Raw genomic sequence first — 20058 nt, 5'->3', positions numbered from 1 at the left:
GTGTTATGTAGTCTTATAAAGCCTGTATGCTCTCCTCCGTAGCTACGTGTTGGGCCATGATGCTATGAAACGCATGCAGAGCTCCAATGTCCTGGTCTCAGGGCTGAGAGGGCTGGGCGTGGAGATCGCTAAGAACGTCATCCTGGGAGGAGTGAAGAGTGTTACCCTGCACGACCAGGGACAGGCCGAGTGGAGAGACCTCTCCTCACAGGTACGTGGTGTGTGTTTGTGGAGCTTCTCTTTGAGCATGCTCAGGTCAAGATGATATTGATTGGATCATGTTGTTAGTTCTACCTGAGAGAAGAGGACCGGTCTCTGTAATAACCCTGTCTCTGTCTCCAGTTCTACCTGCGAGAAGAGGACCTGGGGAAGAACAGGGCTGAGGTGTCGCAGACTCGCCTGGCTGAACTCAACAGCTACGTACCAGTAGTGGCCTACACTGAAGCCCTCACCGACGATTACCTGACTCAGTTCCAGGTAAAACTACATTACCCATCAACCCCCGTACCTAGTGAAACTACATTACACTGAAGCCATAATAACATTCTGTTCACTCTAATCATGAATTCTCCCACCTAATTTGTCGAACTCGTGAACCATATATGGTAGAGCCAGGTTTGGACTTGATTTTGTTTTTAATGCAAATCTCTTCTGAATTAATACATATATTTTTTATAAACATTGAATGTAATAATTGTATGTGTGATAACATGTCTCTGTGTTGTAGGTTGTAGTCCTGACCAACTCGCCTCTAGAGGAGCAGCAGCGTGTTGGAGACTTCTGTCACAGTAACGGCATCAAGCTGGTGATCGCTGACACGCGGGGACTCTTCGGACAGCTCTTCTGTGACTTCGGAGAGGAGATGGTGGTGATCGATACCAACGGAGAGCAGCCTCTCTCTGCCATGATCTCCATGATCACTAAGGTTAGTACCCTACTACAATTCAGGCTGTAACAACAAAATGTGGACATGTTTAAGTCGAAATAAGCTTTGTTGTACAATTTAAAGGCCAAATACGCTGAATTTCAGTCGTGAAATTATCCTTAGAATAAATATAAATATAATATACTACTGGAGCTGTTTGGTTAGTCCACTACTAGAGCTGTTTGGTTAGTCCACTACTGGAGCTGTTTGGTTAGTCCACTACTAGAGCTGTTTGGTTAGTCCACTACTGGAGCTGTTTGGTTAGTCCACTACTAGAGCTGTTTGGTTAGTCCACTACTAGAGCTGTTTGGTTAGTCCACTACTGGAGCTGTTTGGTTAGTCCACTACTGGAGCTGTTTGGTTAGTCCACTACTGGAGCTGTTTGGTTAGTCCACTACTGGAGCTGTTTGGTTAGTCCACTACTGGAGCTGTTTGGTTAGTCCACTACTGGAGCTGTTTGGTTAGTCCACTACTAGAGCTGTTTGGTTAGTCCACTACTAGAGCTGTTTGGTTAGTCCACTACTAGAGCTGTTTGGCTAGTCCACTACTGGAGCTGTTTGGCTAGTCCACTACTGGAGCTGTTTGGTTAGTCCACTACTGGAGCTGTTTGGTTAGTCCACTACTGGAGCTGTTTGGTTAGTCCACTACTGGAGCTGTTTGGTTAGTCCACTACTGGAGCTGTTTGGTTAGTCCACTACTGGAGCTGTTTGGTTAGTCCACTACTGGAGCTGTTTGGTTAGTCCACTACTGGAGCTGTTTGGTTAGTCCACTACTGGAGCTGTTTGGTTAGTCCACTACTGGAGCTGTTTGGTTAGTCCACTACTGGAGCTGTTTGGTTAGTCCACTACTGGAGCTGTTTGGTTAGTCCACTACTGGAGCTGTTTGGTTAGTCCACTACTGGAGCTGTTTGGTTAGTCCACTACTGGAGCTGTTTGGTTAGTCCACTACTGGAGCGGTTTGGTTAGTCCACTACTGGAGCGGTTTGGTTAGTCCACTACTGGAGCGGTTTGGTTAGTCCACTACTGGAGCTGTAGGTGCTGCTGTTTGGTTAGTCCACTACTGGAGCTGTTTGGTTAGTCCACTACTGGAGCTGTTTGGTTAGTCCACTACTGGAGCTGTTTGGTTAGTCCACTACTGGAGCTGTTTGTGCTGCTGTTTGGTTAGTCCACTACTGGAGCTGTTTGGTTAGTCCACTACTGGAGCTGTTTGGTTAGTCCACTACTGGAGCTGTTTGGTTAGTCCACTACTGGAGCTGTTTGGTTAGTCCACTACTGGAGCTGTTTGGTTAGTCCACTACTGGAGCTGTTTGGTTAGTCCACTACTGGAGCTGTTTGGTTAGTCCACTACTGGAGCTGTTTGGTTAGTCCACTACTGGAGCTGTTTGGTTAGTCCACTACTGGAGCTGTTTGGTTAGTCCACTACTGGAGCTGTTTGGTTAGTCCACTACTGGAGCTGTTTGGTTAGTCCACTACTGGAGCTGTTTGGTTAGTCCACGACTGGAGCTGTTTGGTTAGTCCACGACTGGAGCTGTTTGGTTACTCCACGACTGGAGCTGTTTGGTTACTCCACGACTGGAGCTGTTTGGTTACTCCACGACTGGAGCTGTTTGGTTACTCCACGACTGGAGCTGTTTGGTTACTCCACGACTGGAGCTGTTTGGTTAGTCCACGACTGGAGCTGTTTGGTTAGTCCACGACTGGAGCTGTTTGGTTAGTCCACGACTGGAGCTGTTTGGTTAGTCCACGACTGGAGCTGTTTGGTTAGTCCACGACTGGAGCTGTTTGGTTAGTCCACGACTGGAGCTGTTTGGTTAGTCCACTACTGGAGCTGTTTGGTTAGTCCACTACTGGAGGTGTTTGGTTAGTCCACTACTGGAGCTGTTTGGTTAGTCCACTACTGGAGCTGTTTGGTTAGTCCACTACTGGAGCTGTTTGGTTAGTCCACTACTGGAGCTGTTTGGTTAGTCCACTACTGGAGCTGTTTGGTTAGTCCACTACTGGAGCTGTAGGTGCTGCTGTTTGGTTAGTCCACTACTGGAGCTGTTTGGTTAGTCCACTACTGGAGCTGTTTGGTTAGTCCACTACTGGAGCTGTTTGGTTAGTCCACTACTGGAGCTGTTTGGTTAGTCCACTACTGGAGCTGTTTGTGCTGCTGTTTGGTTAGTCCACTACTGGAGCTGTTTGGTTAGTCCACTACTAGAGCTGTTCGGTTAGTCCACTACTGGTGCTGTTCGGTTAGTCCACTACTGGAGTTGTTTGGTTAGTCCACTACTGGAGCTGTTTGGTTAGTCCACTACTGGAGCTGTTTGGTTAGTCCACTACTGGAGCTGTTTGGTTAGTCCACTACTGGAGCTGTTTGGTTAGTCCACTACTGGAGCTGTTTGGTTAGTCCACTACTGGAGCTGTTTGGTTAGTCCACTACTGGAGCTGTTTGGTTAGTCCACTACTGGAGCTGTTTGGTTAGTCCACTACTGGAGCTGTTTGGTTAGTCCACTACTGGAGCTGTTTGGTTAGTCCACTACTGGAGCTGTTTGGTTAGTCCACTACTGGAGCTGTTTGGTTAGTCCACTACTGGAGCTGTTTGGTTAGTCCACTACTGGAGCTGTTTGGTTAGTCCACTACTGGAGCTGTTTGGTTAGTCCACTACTGGAGCTGTTTGGTTAGTCCACTACTGGAGCTGTTTGGTTAGTCCACTACTGGAGCTGTTTGGTTAGTCCACTACTGGAGCTGTTTGGTTAGTCCACTACTGGAGCTGTTTGGTTAGTCCACTACTGGAGCTGTTTGGTTAGTCCACTACTGGAGCTGTTTGGTTAGTCCACTACTGGAGCTGTTTGGTTAGTCCACTACTGGAGCTGTTTGGTTAGTCCACTACTGGAGCTGTTTGGTTAGTCCACTATTAGAGCTGTTTGGTTAGTCCACTACTAGAGCTGTTTGGTTAGTCCACTACTGGAGCTGTTTGGTTAGTCCACTACTGGAGGTGTTTGGTTAGTCCACTACTGGAGTTGTTTGGTTAGTCCACTACTGGAGCTGTTTGGTTAGTCCACTACTGGAGCTGTTTGGTTAGTCCACTACTGGAGCTGTTTGGTTAGTCCACTACTGGAGCTGTTTGGTTAGTCCACTACTGGAGCTGTTTGGTTAGTCCACTACTGGAGCTGTTTGGTTAGTCCACTACTGGAGCTGTTTGGTTAGTCCACTACTGGAGCTGTTTGGTTAGTCCACTACTGGAGCTGTTTGGTTAGTCCACTACTGGAGCTGTTTGGTTAGTCCACTACTGGAGCTGTTTGGTTAGTCCACTACTGGAGCTGTTTGGTTAGTCCACTACTGGAGCTGTTTGGTTAGTCCACTACTAGAGCTGTTTGGTTAGTCCACTACTAGAGCTGTTCGGTTAGTCCACTACTGGAGCTGTTCGGTTAGTCCACTACTGGAGCTGTTCGGTTAGTCCACTACTGGAGCTGTTCGGTTAGTCCACTACTGGAGCTGTTTGGTTAGTCCACTACTGGAGCTGTTTGGTTAGTCCACTACTGGAGCTGTTTGGTTAGTCCACTACTGGAGCTGTTTGGTTAGTCCACTACTGGAGCTATTTGGTTAGTCCACTACTGGAGCGGTTTGGTTAGTCCACTACTGGAGCGGTTTGGTTAGTCCACTACTGGAGCGGTTTGGTTAGTCCACTACTGGAGCGGTTTGGTTAGTCCACTACTGGAGCTGTAGGTGCTGCTGTTTGGTTAGTCCACTACTGGAGCTGTTTGGTTAGTCCACTACTGGAGCTGTTTGGTTAGTCCACTACTGGAGCTGTTTGGTTAGTCCACTACTGGAGCTGTTTGTGCTGCTGTTTGGTTAGTCCACTACTGGAGCTGTTTGGTTAGTCCACTACTGGAGCTGTTTGGTTAGTCCACTACTGGAGCTGTTTGGTTAGTCCACTACTGGAGCTGTTTGGTTAGTCCACTACTGGAGCTGTTTGGTTAGTCCACTACTGGAGCTGTTTGGTTAGTCCACTACTGGAGCTGTTTGGTTAGTCCACTACTGGAGCTGTTTGGTTAGTCCACTACTGGAGCTGTTTGGTTAGTCCACTACTGGAGCTGTTTGGTTAGTCCACTACTGGAGCTGTTTGGTTAGTCCACTACTGGAGCTGTTTGGTTAGTCCACTACTGGAGCTGTTTGGTTAGTCCACTACTGGAGCTGTTTGGTTAGTCCACTACTGGAGCTGTTTGGTTAGTCCACGACTGGAGCTGTTTGGTTAGTCCACGACTGGAGCTGTTTGGTTAGTCCACGACTGGAGCTGTTTGGTTAGTCCACGACTGGAGCTGTTTGGTTAGTCCACGACTGGAGCTGTTTGGTTACTCCACGACTGGAGCTGTTTGGTTACTCCACGACTGGAGCTGTTTGGTTAGTCCACGACTGGAGCTGTTTGGTTAGTCCACGACTGGAGCTGTTTGGTTAGTCCACGACTGGAGCTGTTTGGTTAGTCCACGACTGGAGCTGTTTGGTTAGTCCACGACTGGAGCTGTTTGGTTAGTCCACGACTGGAGCTGTTTGGTTAGTCCACGACTGGAGCTGTTTGGTTAGTCCACGACTGGAGCTGTTTGGTTAGTCCACTACTGGAGGTGTTTGGTTAGTCCACTACTGGAGCTGTTTGGTTAGTCCACTACTGGAGCTGTAGGTGCTGCTGTTTGGTTAGTCCACTACTGGAGCTGTTTGGTTAGTCCACTACTGGAGCTGTTTGGTTAGTCCACTACTGGAGCTGTTTGGTTAGTCCACTACTGGAGCTGTTTGTGCTGCTGTTTGGTTAGTCCACTACTGGAGCTGTTTGGTTAGTCCACTACTAGAGCTGTTCGGTTAGTCCACTACTGGAGCTGTTCGGTTAGTCCACTACTGGAGCTGTTTGGTTAGTCCACTACTGGAGCTGTTTGGTTAGTCCACTACTGGAGCTGTTTGGTTAGTCCACTACTGGAGCTGTTTGGTTAGTCCACTACTGGAGCTGTTTGGTTAGTCCACTACTGGAGCTGTTTGGTTAGTCCACTACTGGAGCTGTTTGGTTAGTCCACTACTGGAGCTGTTTGGTTAGTCCACTACTGGAGCTGTTTGGTTAGTCCACTACTGGAGCTGTTTGGTTAGTCCACTACTGGAGCTGTTTGGTTAGTCCACTACTGGAGCTGTTTGGTTAGTCCACTACTGGAGCTGTTTGGTTAGTCCACTACTGGAGCTGTTTGGTTAGTCCACTACTGGAGCTGTTTGGTTAGTCCACTACTGGAGCTGTTTGGTTAGTCCACTACTGGAGCTGTTTGGTTAGTCCACTACTGGAGCTGTTTGGTTAGTCCACTACTGGAGCTGTTTGGTTAGTCCACTACTGGAGCTGTTTGGTTAGTCCACTACTGGAGCTGTTTGGTTAGTCCACTACTGGAGCTGTTTGGTTAGTCCACTACTGGAGCTGTTTGGTTAGTCCACTACTGGAGCTGTTTGGTTAGTCCACTACTGGAGCTGTTTGGTTAGTCCACTACTGGAGCTGTTTGGTTAGTCCACTACTGGAGCTGTTTGGTTAGTCCACTACTGGAGCTGTTTGGTTAGTCCACTACTGGAGCTGTTTGGTTAGTCCACTATTGGAGCTGTTTGGTTAGTCCACTACTGGAGCTGTTTGGTTAGTCCACTACTGGAGCTGTTTGGTTAGTCCACTACTGGAGTTGTTTGGTTAGTCCACTACTGGAGTTGTTTGGTTAGTCCACTACTGGAGTTGTTTGGTTAGTCCACTACTGGAGCTGTTTGGTTAGTCCACTACTGGAGCTGTTTGGTTAGTCCACTACTGGAGCTGTTTGGTTAGTCCACTACTGGAGCTGTTTGGTTAGTCCACTACTGGAGCTGTTTGGTTAGTCCACTACTGGAGCTGTTTGGTTAGTCCACTACTGGAGCTGTTTGGTTAGTCCACTACTGGAGCTGTTTGGTTAGTCCACTACTGGAGCTGTTTGGTTAGTCCACTACTGGAGCTGTTTGGTTAGTCCACTACTGGAGCTGTTTGGTTAGTCCACTACTGGAGCTGTTTGGTTAGTCCACGACTGGAGCTGTTTGGTTAGTCCACGACTGGAGCTGTTTGGTTAGTCCACTACTGGAGCTGTTTGGTTAGTCCACGACTGGAGCTGTTTGGTTAGTCCACGACTGGAGCTGTTTGGTTAGTCCACGACTGGAGCTGTTTGGTTAGTCCACGACTGGAGCTGTTTGGTTACTCCACGACTGGAGCTGTTTGGTTAGTCCACGACTGGAGCTGTTTGGTTACTCCACGACTGGAGCTGTTTGGTTAGTCCACGACTGGAGCTGTTTGGTTAGTCCACGACTGGAGCTGTTTGGTTAGTCCACGACTGGAGCTGTTTGGTTAGTCCACGACTGGAGCTGTTTGGTTAGTCCACTACTGGAGCTGTTTGGTTAGTCCACTACTGGAGCTGTTTGGTTAGTCCACTACTGGAGCTGTTTGGTTAGTCCACTATTAGAGCTGTTTGGTTAGTCCACTACTGGAGCTGTTTGGTTAGTCCACTACTGGAGCTGTTTGGTTAGTCCACTACTGGAGTTGTTTGGTTAGTCCACTACTGGAGTTGTTTGGTTAGTCCACTACTGGAGTTGTTTGGTTAGTCCACTACTGGAGCTGTTTGGTTAGTCCACTACTGGAGCTGTTTGGTTAGTCCACTACTGGAGCTGTTTGGTTAGTCCACTACTGGAGCTGTTTGGTTAGTCCACTACTGGAGCTGTTTGGTTAGTCCACTACTGGAGCTGTTTGGTTAGTCCACTACTGGAGCTGTTTGGTTAGTCCACTACTGGAGCTGTTTGGTTAGTCCACTACTGGAGCTGTTTGGTTAGTCCACTACTGGAGCTGTTTGGTTAGTCCACTACTGGAGCTGTTTGGTTAGTCCACTACTAGAGCTGTTTGGTTAGTCCACTACTGGAGCTGTTTGGTTAGTCCACTACTGGAGCTGTTTGGTTAGTCCACTACTGGAGCTGTTTGGTTAGTCCACGACTGGAGCTGTTTGGTTAGTCCACGACTGGAGCTGTTTGGTTAGTCCACGACTGGAGCTGTTTGGTTAGTCCACGACTGGAGCTGTTTGGTTAGTCCACGACTGGAGCTGTTTGGTTACTCCACGACTGGAGCTGTTTGGTTACTCCACGACTGGAGCTGTTTGGTTAGTCCACGACTGGAGCTGTTTGGTTAGTCCACGACTGGAGCTGTTTGGTTAGTCCACGACTGGAGCTGTTTGGTTAGTCCACGACTGGAGCTGTTTGGTTAGTCCACGACTGGAGCTGTTTGGTTAGTCCACGACTGGAGCTGTTTGGTTAGTCCACGACTGGAGCTGTTTGGTTAGTCCACGACTGGAGGTGTTTGGTTAGTCCACTACTGGAGGTGTTTGGTTAGTCCACTACTGGAGCTGTTTGGTTAGTCCACTACTGGAGCTGTTTGGTTAGTCCACTACTGGAGCTGTAGGTGCTGCTGTTTGGTTAGTCCACTACTGGAGCTGTTTGGTTAGTCCACTACTGGAGCTGTTTGGTTAGTCCACTACTGGAGCTGTTTGGTTAGTCCACTACTGGAGCTGTTTGTGCTGCTGTTTGGTTAGTCCACTACTGGAGCTGTTTGGTTAGTCCACTACTAGAGCTGTTCGGTTAGTCCACTACTGGAGCTGTTCGGTTAGTCCACTACTGGAGCTGTTTGGTTAGTCCACTACTGGAGCTGTTTGGTTAGTCCACTACTGGAGCTGTTTGGTTAGTCCACTACTGGAGCTGTTTGGTTAGTCCACTACTGGAGCTGTTTGGTTAGTCCACTACTGGAGCGGTTTGGTTAGTCCACTACTGGAGCGGTTTGGTTAGTCCACTACTGGAGCGGTTTGGTTAGTCCACTACTGGAGCTGTAGGTGCTGCTGTTTGGTTAGTCCACTACTGGAGCTGTTTGGTTAGTCCACTACTGGAGCTGTTTGGTTAGTCCACTACTGGAGCTGTTTGGTTAGTCCACTACTGGAGCTGTTTGTGCTGCTGTTTGGTTAGTCCACTACTGGAGCTGTTTGGTTAGTCCACTACTGGAGCTGTTTGGTTAGTCCACTACTGGAGCTGTTTGGTTAGTCCACTACTGGAGCTGTTTGGTTAGTCCACTACTGGAGCTGTTTGGTTAGTCCACTACTGGAGCTGTTTGGTTAGTCCACTACTGGAGCTGTTTGGTTAGTCCACTACTGGAGCTGTTTGGTTAGTCCACTACTGGAGCTGTTTGGTTAGTCCACTACTGGAGCTGTTTGGTTAGTCCACTACTGGAGCTGTTTGGTTAGTCCACTACTGGAGCTGTTTGGTTAGTCCACTACTAGAGCTGTTTGGTTAGTCCACTACTGGAGCTGTTTGGTTAGTCCACTACTGGAGCTGTTTGGTTCGTCCACTACTGGAGCTGTTTGGTTAGTCCACGACTGGAGCTGTTTGGTTAGTCCACGACTGGAGCTGTTTGGTTAGTCCACGACTGGAGCTGTTTGGTTAGTCCACGACTGGAGCTGTTTGGTTACTCCACGACTGGAGCTGTTTGGTTAGTCCACGACTGGAGCTGTTTGGTTAGTCCACGACTGGAGCTGTTTGGTTAGTCCACGACTGGAGCTGTTTGGTTAGTCCACGACTGGAGCTGTTTGGTTAGTCCACGACTGGAGCTGTTTGGTTAGTCCACGACTGGAGCTGTTTGGTTAGTCCACTACTGGAGCTGTTTGGTTAGTCCACTACTGGAGGTGTTTGGTTAGTCCACTACTGGAGCTGTTTGGTTAGTCCACTACTGGAGCTGTTTGGTTAGTCCACTACTGGAGCTGTAGGTGCTGCTGTTTGGTTAGTCCACTACTGGAGCTGTTTGGTTAGTCCACTACTGGAGCTGTTTGGTTAGTCCACTACTGGAGCTGTTTGGTTAGTCCACTACTGGAGCTGTTTGTGCTGCTGTTTGGTTAGTCCACTACTGGAGCTGTTTGGTTAGTCCACTACTAGAGCTGTTCGGTTAGTCCACTACTGGAGCTGTTTGGTTAGTCCACTACTGGAGCTGTTTGGTTAGTCCACTACTGGAGCTGTTTGGTTAGTCCACTACTGGAGCTGTTTGGTTAGTCCACTACTGGAGCTGTTTGGTTAGTCCACTACTGGAGCTGTTTGGTTAGTCCACTACTGGAGCTGTTTGGTTAGTCCACTACTGGAGCTGTTTGGTTAGTCCACTACTGGAGCTGTTTGGTTAGTCCACTACTGGAGCTGTTTGGTTAGTCCACTACTGGAGCTGTTTGGTTAGTCCACTACTGGAGCTGTTTGGTTAGTCCACTACTGGAGCTGTTTGGTTAGTCCACTACTGGAGCTGTTTGGTTAGTCCACTACTGGAGCTGTTTGGTTAGTCCACTACTGGAGCTGTTTGGTTAGTCCACTACTGGAGCTGTTTGGTTAGTCCACTACTGGAGCTGTTTGGTTAGTCCACTACTGGAGCTGTTTGGTTAGTCCACTACTGGAGCTGTTTGGTTAGTCCACTACTGGAGCTGTTTGGTTAGTCCACTACTGGAGCTGTTTGGTTAGTCCACTACTGGAGCTGTTTGGTTAGTCCACTACTGGAGCTGTTTGGTTAGTCCACTACTGGAGCTGTTTGGTTAGTCCACTACTGGAGCTGTTTGGTTAGTCCACTACTGGAGCTGTTTGGTTAGTCCACTACTGGAGCTGTTTGGTTAGTCCACTACTAGAGCTGTTTGGTTAGTCCACTACTGGAGCTGTTTGGTTAGTCCACTACTGGAGTTGTTTGGTTAGTCCACTACTGGAGTTGTTTGGTTAGTCCACTACTGGAGTTGTTTGGTTAGTCCACTACTGGAGCTGTTTGGTTAGTCCACTACTGGAGCTGTTTGGTTAGTCCACTACTGGAGCTGTTTGGTTAGTCCACTACTGGAGCTGTTTGGTTAGTCCACTACTGGAGCTGTTTGGTTAGTCCACTACTGGAGCTGTTTGGTTAGTCCACTACTGGAGCTGTTTGGTTAGTCCACTACTGGAGCTGTTTGGTTAGTCCACTACTGGAGCTGTTTGGTTAGTCCACTACTGGAGCTGTTTGGTTAGTCCACTACTGGAGCTGTTTGGTTAGTCCACTACTGGAGCTGTTTGGTTAGTCCACTACTGGAGCTGTTTGGTTAGTCCACTACTGGAGCTGTTTGGTTAGTCCACGACTGGAGCTGTTTGGTTAGTCCACGACTGGAGCTGTTTGGTTAGTCCACGACTGGAGCTGTTTGGTTAGTCCACGACTGGAGCTGTTTGGTTAGTCCACGACTGGAGCTGTTTGGTTACTCCACGACTGGAGCTGTTTGGTTAGTCCACGACTGGAGCTGTTTGGTTAGTCCACGACTGGAGCTGTTTGGTTAGTCCACGACTGGAGCTGTTTGGTTAGTCCACGACTGGAGCTGTTTGGTTAGTCCACGACTGGAGCTGTTTGGTTAGTCCACGACTGGAGCTGTTTGGTTAGTCCACGACTGGAGCTGTTTGGTTAGTCCACTACTGGAGGTGTTTGGTTAGTCCACTACTGGAGCTGTTTGGTTAGTCCACTACTGGAGCTGTAGGTGCTGCTGTTTGGTTAGTCCACTACTGGAGCTGTTTGGTTAGTCCACTACTGGAGCTGTTTGGTTAGTCCACTACTGGAGCTGTTTGGTTAGTCCACTACTGGAGCTGTTTGTGCTGCTGTTTGGTTAGTCCACTACTGGAGCTGTTTGGTTAGTCCACTACTAGAGCTGTTCGGTTAGTCCACTACTGGAGCTGTTCGGTTAGTCCACTACTGGAGCTGTTTGGTTAGTCCACTACTGGAGCTGTTTGGTTAGTCCACTACTGGAGCTGTTTGGTTAGTCCACTACTGGAGCTGTTTGGTTAGTCCACTACTGGAGCTGTTTGGTTAGTCCACTACTGGAGCTGTTTGGTTAGTCCACTACTGGAGCTGTTTGGTTAGTCCACTACTGGAGCTGTTTGGTTAGTCCACTACTGGAGCTGTTTGGTAAGTCCACTACTGGAGCTGTTTGGTTAGTCCACTACTGGAGCTGTTTGGTTAGTCCACTACTGGAGCTGTTTGGTTAGTCCACTACTGGAGCTGTTTGGTTAGTCCACTACTGGAGCTGTTTGGTTAGTCCACTACTGGAGCTGTTTGGTTAGTCCACTACTGGAGCTGTTTGGTTAGTCCACTACTGGAGCTGTTTGGTTAGTCCACTACTGGAGCTGTTTGGTTAGTCCACTACTGGAGCTGTTTGGTTAGTCCACTACTGGAGCTGTTTGGTTAGTCCACTACTGGAGCTGTTTGGTTAGTCCACTACTGGAGCTGTTTGGTTAGTCCACTACTGGAGCTGTTTGGTTAGTCCACTACTGGAGCTGTTTGGTTAGTCCACTACTGGAGTTGTTTGGTTAGTCCACTACTGGAGCTGTTTGGTTAGTCCACTACTGGAGCTGTTTGGTTAGTCCACTACTGGAGCTGTTTGGTTAGTCCACTACTGGAGCTGTTTGGTTAGTCCACTACTGGAGCTGTTTGGTTAGTCCACTACTGGAGCTGTTTGGTTAGTCCACTACTGGAGCTGTTTGGTTAGTCCACTACTGGAGCTGTTTGGTTAGTCCACTACTGGAGCTGTTTGGTTAGTCCACTACTGGAGCTGTTTGTGCTGCTGTTTGGTTAGTCCACGACTGGAGCTGTTCGGTTAGTCCACTACTGGAGCTGTTCGGTTAGTCCACTACTGGAGCTGTTTGGTTAGTCCACTACTGGAGCTGTTTGGTTAGTCCACTACTGGAGCTGTTTGGTTAGTCCACTACTGGAGCTGTTTGGTTAGTCCACTACTGGAGCTGTTTGGTTAGTCCACTACTGGAGCTGTTTGGTTAGTCCACTACTGGAGCTGTTTGGTTAGTCCACTACTGGAGCTGTTTGGTTAGTCCACTACTGGAGCTGTTTGGTTAGTCCACTACTGGAGCTGTTTGGTTAGTCCACTACTGGAGCTGTTTGGTTAGTCCACTACTGGAGCTGTTTGGTTAGTCCACTACTGGAGCTGTTTGGTTAGTCCACTACTGGAGCTGTTTGGTTAGTCCACTACTGGAGCTGTTTGGTTAGTCCACTACTGGAGCTGTTTGTGCTGCTGTTTGGTTAGTCCACTACTGGAGCTGTTTGGTTAGTCCACTACTGGAGCTGTTTGGTTAGTCCACTACTGGAGCTGTTTGGTTAGTCCACTACTGGAGCTGTTTGTGCTGCTGTTTGGTTAGTCCACGACTGGAGCTGTTCGGTTAGTCCACTACTGGAGCTGTTCGGTTAGTCCACTACTGGAGCTGTTTGGTTAGTCCACTACTGGAGCTGTTTGGTTAGTCCACTACTGGAGCTGTTTGGTTAGTCCACTACTGGAGCTGTTTGGTTAGTCCACTACTGGAGCTGTTTGGTTAGTCCACTACTGGAGCTGTTTGGTTAGTCCACTACTGGAGCTGTTTGGTTAGTCCACTACTGGAGCTGTTTGGTTAGTCCACTACTGGAGCTGTTTGGTTAGTCCACTACTGGAGCTGTTTGGTTAGTCCACTACTGGAGCTGTTTGGTTAGTCCACTACTGGAGCTGTTTGGTTAGTCCACTACTGGAGCTGTTTGGTTAGTCCACTACTGGAGCTGTTTGGTTAGTCCACTACTGGAGCTGTTTGGTTAGTCCACTACTGGAGCTGTTTGGTTAGTCCACTACTGGAGCTGTTTGGTTAGTCCACTACTGGAGCTGTTTGGTTAGTCCACTACTGGAGCTGTTTGGTTAGTCCACTACTGGAGCTGTTTGGTTAGTCCACTACTGGAGCTGTTTGGTTAGTCCACTACTGGAGCTGTTCGGTTAGTCCACTACTGGAGCTGTTTGGTTAGTCCACTACTGGAGCTGTTTGGTTAGTCCACTACTGGAGCTGTTTGGTTAGTCCACTACTGGAGCTGTTTGGTTAGTCCACTACTGGAGCTGTTTGGTTAGTCCACTACTGGAGCTGTAGGTGCTGCTGTTTGGTACCAGGAGCCCCTCTGATTTGTACCTCGCTACACCAGAACTCAATCTGGAACTCGGCTAAACACTGGGACGGGTGTCAATCATTTGTGTAGCTGGAGCGTGTCGATGTGTTCCATGTTAGGTAAGAAAAGCAGTTCTGGAACCACTGACTTCAGCTGGTGCTTTTATCCAAAGGGACTTAGTCATGCGTGCATCCATTTTACTTATGGGTGGTCCCAGGAATCGAACCCACTACCCTGGTGTTACAGGCCTCCGTGCTCTAACAACTGAGCTACAAAGAGCAACGAAGGACCACTCATATGTGTGATACAATTATTTCCCCCCCCCCAGTCTTCCTAGTACTGTCTCTTACATTTAAATCTTTATCATTGAGTGGAACTGGTAACCTCTGTTCCTGGGTTCCCATGTTGTGCAGATCTCATCCCTGCTTCTCACCCTGTAGGATGCAGCTGTTCCTGGGTTCCCATGTTGTGCAGATCTCATCCCTGCTTCTCACCCTGTAGGATGCAGCTGTTCCTGGGTTCCCATGTTGTGCAGATCTCATCCCTGCTTCTCACTCTGTAGGATGCAGCTGTTCCTGGGTTCCCATGTTGTGCAGATCTCATCCCTGCTTCTCACTCTGTAGGATGCAGCTGTTCCTGGGTTCCCATGTTGTGCAGATCTCATCCCTGCTTCTCACTCTGTAGGATGCAGCAGGTGTGGTGACGTGTCTGGACGAGGCTCGGCACGGGTTTGAGAGCGGAGACTATGTGATCTTCACTGAGGTGCAGGGCATGACGGAGCTCAACGGCTGCCAGCCAATAGAGATCAAGACCCTGGGTGAGTCCTATCCTGTAGCAGTACTTAGTATCAGTAGGGAGGGCTGCCATTTTATTTATTTTTTCACATTGTTTGTTACTTATTTTGTACATAATGTTGCTGCTACCGTCTCTTATGGCCAAAAAGAAATCAGAAGAGCGATTACTCACCTCGTACTGGACAATTTTTTTCTTCTTTAATGAGTCTGACTCGAAGGATATACTGCTTCTCCGAGACCAAATCCATGACATCCATTCATAAGGCCGCAGGGCCAGCTGGATTACTAGGACGTGTACTCGGGGCATGCGCAGACCAACTGGCAAGTGTCTTCACTGACATTTTCAACCTGTCCCTGACCCAGTCTGTATTACCTACATGTTTGAAGCAGACCACCACTGTTCTTGTGCCCAAGAACACTAAGGTAACCTGCCTAAAGGACTACCGACCCGTTGCGCTCACGTCTGTAGCCGTGAAGTGCTTTGAAAGGCTTGTCGTGACTCACATCAACACCATCATCCCGGAAACCCTAGACCCCGTTCAATTTGCATACCGCTACAACAGATCCACAGATAAAGCAATGTCAATCGCACTCCATGCCGCCCTTTCCCACCTGGACATAAGAAACACCTATTTGAGAATGCGAGACACCTCCCTCTGGATCCTGAACTTCCTGATGGGCTGCCCCCAGGTGGTGAGGGTAGTGAACAGCACATCTGCCACACTGATCCTCAACACTGGAGCACCTCAGGAGTGCGTGCTTAGTCCCCTCCTGTACTCCCTGTTCACCCGCGACTGCATGGCCAAGCATGATTACTACACCATCATGATGCTGCCGCTGTAGGCACTCATTGGTTGGTGTTGTAGAAATGTAGGTTTTATAGTGAAAAATAACTTTTAGGCACATCCAGTGTGCTAAAACAGTTAAATTACCACATTCAGACACTTTGGAGATGTTGAAAGGACACTTGAATGTACCCTGGATACCCCATAACACCACCACAATGTTGGAGTGAGGTTGATATGGTAGAAATTGTGTTTTTATACTGAACAAATAGTATTTAGGGATTGGAAAAACATAATAGCACTGGAATGATCTAATTTACAGACATATGTCACTTTGGAGAGGTTTAGGGAGACTTGGAAATGTCCCGTGACCACACGTATGTATGTTCATAGCCTGGTTTCAGATCTGTCTGTAATGGCGTGACATTGGCCCTATGATTTGGCTGGACTGCTCGAACAGTCCTAGCACCAGGCTACGATCATGGTGCTGGGACCAGGCTAGGATCATGGCGCTGGGACCAGGCTAGGATCATGGTGCTGGGACCAGGCTACGATCATGGTGCTGGGACCAGGCTACGATCATGGTGCTGGGACCAGGCTAGGATCATGGTGCTGGGACCAGGCTACGATCATGGCGCTGGGACCAGGCTAGGATCATGGCGCTGGGACCAGGCTAGGATCATGGCGCTGGGACCAGGCTAGGATCATGGCGCTGGGACCAGGCTAGGATCGTGGCGCTGGGACCAGGCTAGGATCGTGGCGCTGGGACCAGGCTAGGATCGTGGCGCTGGGACCAGGCTAGGATCGTGGCGCTGGGACCAGGCTAGGATCGTGGCGCTGGGACCAGGCTAGGATCGTGGCGCTGGGACCAGGCTAGGATCGTGGCGCTGGGACCAGGCTAGGATCGTGGCGCTGGGACCAGGCTAGGATCGTGGCGCTGGGACCAGGCTAGGATCGTGGCGCTTGGACCAGGCTAGGATCGTGGCGCTGGGACCAGGCTAGGATCGTGGCTCTGGGACCAGGCTAGGATCGTGGCGCTGGGACCAGGCTAGGATCGTGGCGCTGGGACCAGGCTAGGATCGTGGCGCTGGGACCAGGCTAGGATCGTGGCGCTGGGACCAGGCTAGGATCGTGGCGCTGGGACCAGGCTAGGATCGTGGCGCTGGGACCAGGCTAGGATCGTGGCGCTGGGACCAGGCTAGGATCGTGGCGCTGGGACCAGGCTAGGATCGTGGCGCTGGGACCAGGCTAGGATCGTGGCGCTAGGATCATGGTGCTGGGACCAGGCTAGGATCATGGCGCTGGGACCAGGCTAGGATCATGGCGCTGGGACCAGGCTAGGATCATGGCGCTGGGACCAGGCTAGGATCATGGCGCTGGGCCCAGGCTAGGATCATGGCGCTGGGACCATCCAGTGTATTTTCTATTCAATACTCTGGAAGAAGTCTTCTAAAGTCATTACTTTCTCTCTCTCCGTCCCCCTCTCCCCGTCTCCCTCTCTCCGTCTCTCTCCCCGTCTCCCTCTCTCCGTCTCTCTCCCCGTCCCCCTCTCTCCGTCTCTCTCTCCGTCTCTCTCTCCGTCCCCCTCTCTCCGTCCCTCTCTCTCCGTCCCCCTCTCCCCGTCTCTCTCCCCGTCCCCCTCTCTCCGTCTCTCTCCCCGTCCCCCTCTCTCCGTCTCTCTCCCCGTCCCCCTCTCTCCGTCCAGGACCCTACACCTTCAGTATCTGTGACACCACAGGGTTCTCGGACTACGTCAGGGGAGGCATCGTCTCTCAGGTCAAGATGCCCCAGAAGGTGGCCTTCGTAAGTACCAGACATTGTCCGCAGTGTCAAATTCATGTAGAGGGTGGAATGTGGTGGTTCTCATTAAACCAGTCTGTTACTGTGATGTGGCAGACCGTTTACTGCCATTACACCAATGTTTAATGTTAGTGGTTACAAGCCTGGTAAAAGGTGCAGGTTGCATAACAGATCAATGGGGAAATGTAGTTTCTGACTAACCATGGTCATCTGGGGCACTTTCACCAGTAAAATAATCTCCAGTGGTACATAGTCCATTATTACTTGGTGGAAGAAGGGTTGTGTTAATTCACATGCGTCTCACCTTCTCTCTCACTTGTGCCCTCTCTGTCTCTGTAGAAATCCTTCACCACTTCCATGGCAGAGCCAGAGTTTGTGGTGACAGACTTTGCTAAGTTTGAGCGACCAGGACAGCTTCACCTGGGCTTCCAGGCTCTACACAGCTACCAGAGGAATCACAGCAGGCTGCCCAAGCCCTGGTGTCAGGTACACACACCTGTACACACACACACACACACACACACACACACACACACACACACACACACACACACACACACACACACACACACACACACACCTGTACCTGGGCTTCCAGGCTCTACACAGCTACCAGAGGAAACACAGCAGGCTGCCCAAGCCCTGGTGTCAGGTACACACACCTGTATACACACACACACACACACCTGTACACACACACAATGATAATCCCATCAATCAATCTTGTGAACAAGAATGAATAAATGTGTTCTACTTATTTTTGACTTCCCTGGGATGTTTCCCCAGCTGCCATTTCCAAAAGCACTGGGGAAGTTGAAAATACTTCCATTCTTGGCATCCATGCCGTTCCTCTGTGCTGGTGTGGTTTATGGAGAGGGAACAAGTCTGAACTCATGTGTATTATGGAGCAGGATTTTTATTTTTTATTTATTTAACCAGGTAGGCTAGTTGAGAACAAGTTCTCATTTACAACTGCGACCTGGCCAAGATAAAGCAAAGCAGTTCGACACAAACAACAACACAGAGTTACACATGGAATAAACAAACATACAGTCAATAATACAATATAATAATATAATAGTCTATATACAGTGTGTGCAAATGAGGTAGGATAAATAGGCCATAGTGGTGAAATAATTACAATATAGCAATTAAACACTGCAGTGATAGATGTGTGCAAGTAGAGATACTGGGGTGCAAAGGAGCAAAATAAATAACAGTATGAGGATGAGGTAGTTGGATGGGCTATTTGCAGATGTGCTATGTACAGGTGCAGTGATCTGTGAGCTACTCTGACAGCTGGTGCTTAAAGCTAGTGAGGGAAATATGAGTCTCCAGATTCAGCGAATTTTTTTTTGCAGTTCATTCCAGTCATTGGCAGCAGAGAACTGGAAGGAATGGTATGTTTAGGGTCATTGTCCTGCTGGAAGGTGAACCTCCGTCCCAGTCTCAAATCTCTGGAAGACTGAAACCGGTTTCCCTCAAGAATTTCCCTGTATTTAGCGCCATCCATCATTCCTTTCAATGCTGACCAGTTTCCCAGTCCCTGAAGATGAAAAACGGTGTTCTTGGCGTGATGCGATGTTGGGTTTGCACCAAACATAGCGTTTTCTCTGATGGCCAAAAAGCTAAATTTTAGTCTGATCTGACCAGAGTACCTTCTTCCATATGTTTGGGCAGTCTCCCACATGCCTTTTGGCGAACACCAAACGTGTTTGCTTATTTATTTTTTCTTTAAGCGATGGCTTTTTTCTGTCCACTCTCCTGTAAAGCCCAGCTCTCTGGAGTGTACGGCTTAAAGTGGTCCTATGGACAGATACTCCAATCTCAGCTGTGGAGCTTTTTCATTTCACTTCACCAATTTGGACTATATTGTGTATGTCCATTACATGAAATCCACATAAAAATCAATTTAAATTACAGGTTGAAATGTAACAAAATAGGAAAAACACCAAGGGGGATGAATACTTTTGCAAGGCACTGTAACACATGGATTGGGTATGTGTGCCATTCAGAGGGTGAATGTGTAAGACCAAAGATGTAAGTGCCTTTGAACAGGGTATGGTAGTAGGTGCCAGGAGCACCGGTTTGTGTCAAGAACTGCAACGCTGCAGGGTTTTTCACGCTCAAGTTTCCCGTGTGTATCAAGAATGGCCCACCACCCAAAGGACATCCAGCCATCTTGACACAACTGTGGGAAGCATTTTAGTCAACATGGGCCAGCATCTCTGTTGGAACGCTTTCGACACCTTGTAGTCATGCTTATCAATGTAATGCTTTGTGGGGTGTTCCAGGCTGATGGAGAGGAGTTGGTGTCCCTGGCTAAAGAGGTGAACTCCGCCCAGACGGGGTCAGCCAAGGTGGACGAGCTGGATGACACGCTCATTAAGAAACTAGCCTTCGTCTCCGCCGGCGACTTGGCACCAATCAACGCTTTCATTGGTGGACTGGCCGCACAGGAAGTTATGAAGGTAAGGAGCCGCTCACTTCCTGTCTACTCAAAACTTCTTTCTGCTCTATATGGTTATTGTGGCTGTACAGTATTATAACAGTATTATAACTGTGTGTGTGTGTCCTAGGCGTGTACAGGGAAGTTCATGCCCATGATGCAGTGGCTGTACTTTGACGCTCTGGAGTGTCTGTCTGAGGAAGAGGGAGGAGCCATGCTCACTGAGGAGGATTGTGCCCCTGTGAGTACATTTCACACACTCTGACACCTACCATACTCACACCTACCATACTCACCAAACACATACATGAAGGTCTGGCACAAAAC

At 48.9% G+C, this 20058-nt stretch overlaps 1 protein-coding gene across 5 annotated transcripts in view; it reads left to right on the top strand.

The window, feature by feature from the left end:
• Window positions 1–20058, top strand: part of uba1 (ubiquitin-like modifier activating enzyme 1) — a 109348-nt gene that overhangs the window by 29228 nt on the left and 60062 nt on the right. For all 5 annotated transcript variants that reach the window (XM_071349408.1, XM_071349407.1, XM_071349410.1 and 2 more), the window contains 8 exons: window positions 43–211; window positions 343–477; window positions 728–925; window positions 14588–14720; window positions 17188–17285; window positions 17622–17768; window positions 19577–19753; window positions 19862–19972. In XM_071349408.1, coding sequence (XP_071205509.1) covers window positions 43–211; window positions 343–477; window positions 728–925; window positions 14588–14720; window positions 17188–17285; window positions 17622–17768; window positions 19577–19753; window positions 19862–19972 — 1168 coding nt within the window. The remainder of the gene's footprint in view (window positions 1–42; window positions 212–342; window positions 478–727; window positions 926–14587; window positions 14721–17187; window positions 17286–17621; window positions 17769–19576; window positions 19754–19861; window positions 19973–20058) is intronic.

This window comes from Salvelinus alpinus, chromosome 17 (genome assembly GCF_045679555.1).
Source record: "Salvelinus alpinus chromosome 17, SLU_Salpinus.1, whole genome shotgun sequence".
In the NCBI taxonomy this organism is placed as follows: Eukaryota; Metazoa; Chordata; class Actinopteri; order Salmoniformes; family Salmonidae; genus Salvelinus; species Salvelinus alpinus.
This window is presented reverse-complemented; position numbering and strand designations above follow the sequence as displayed.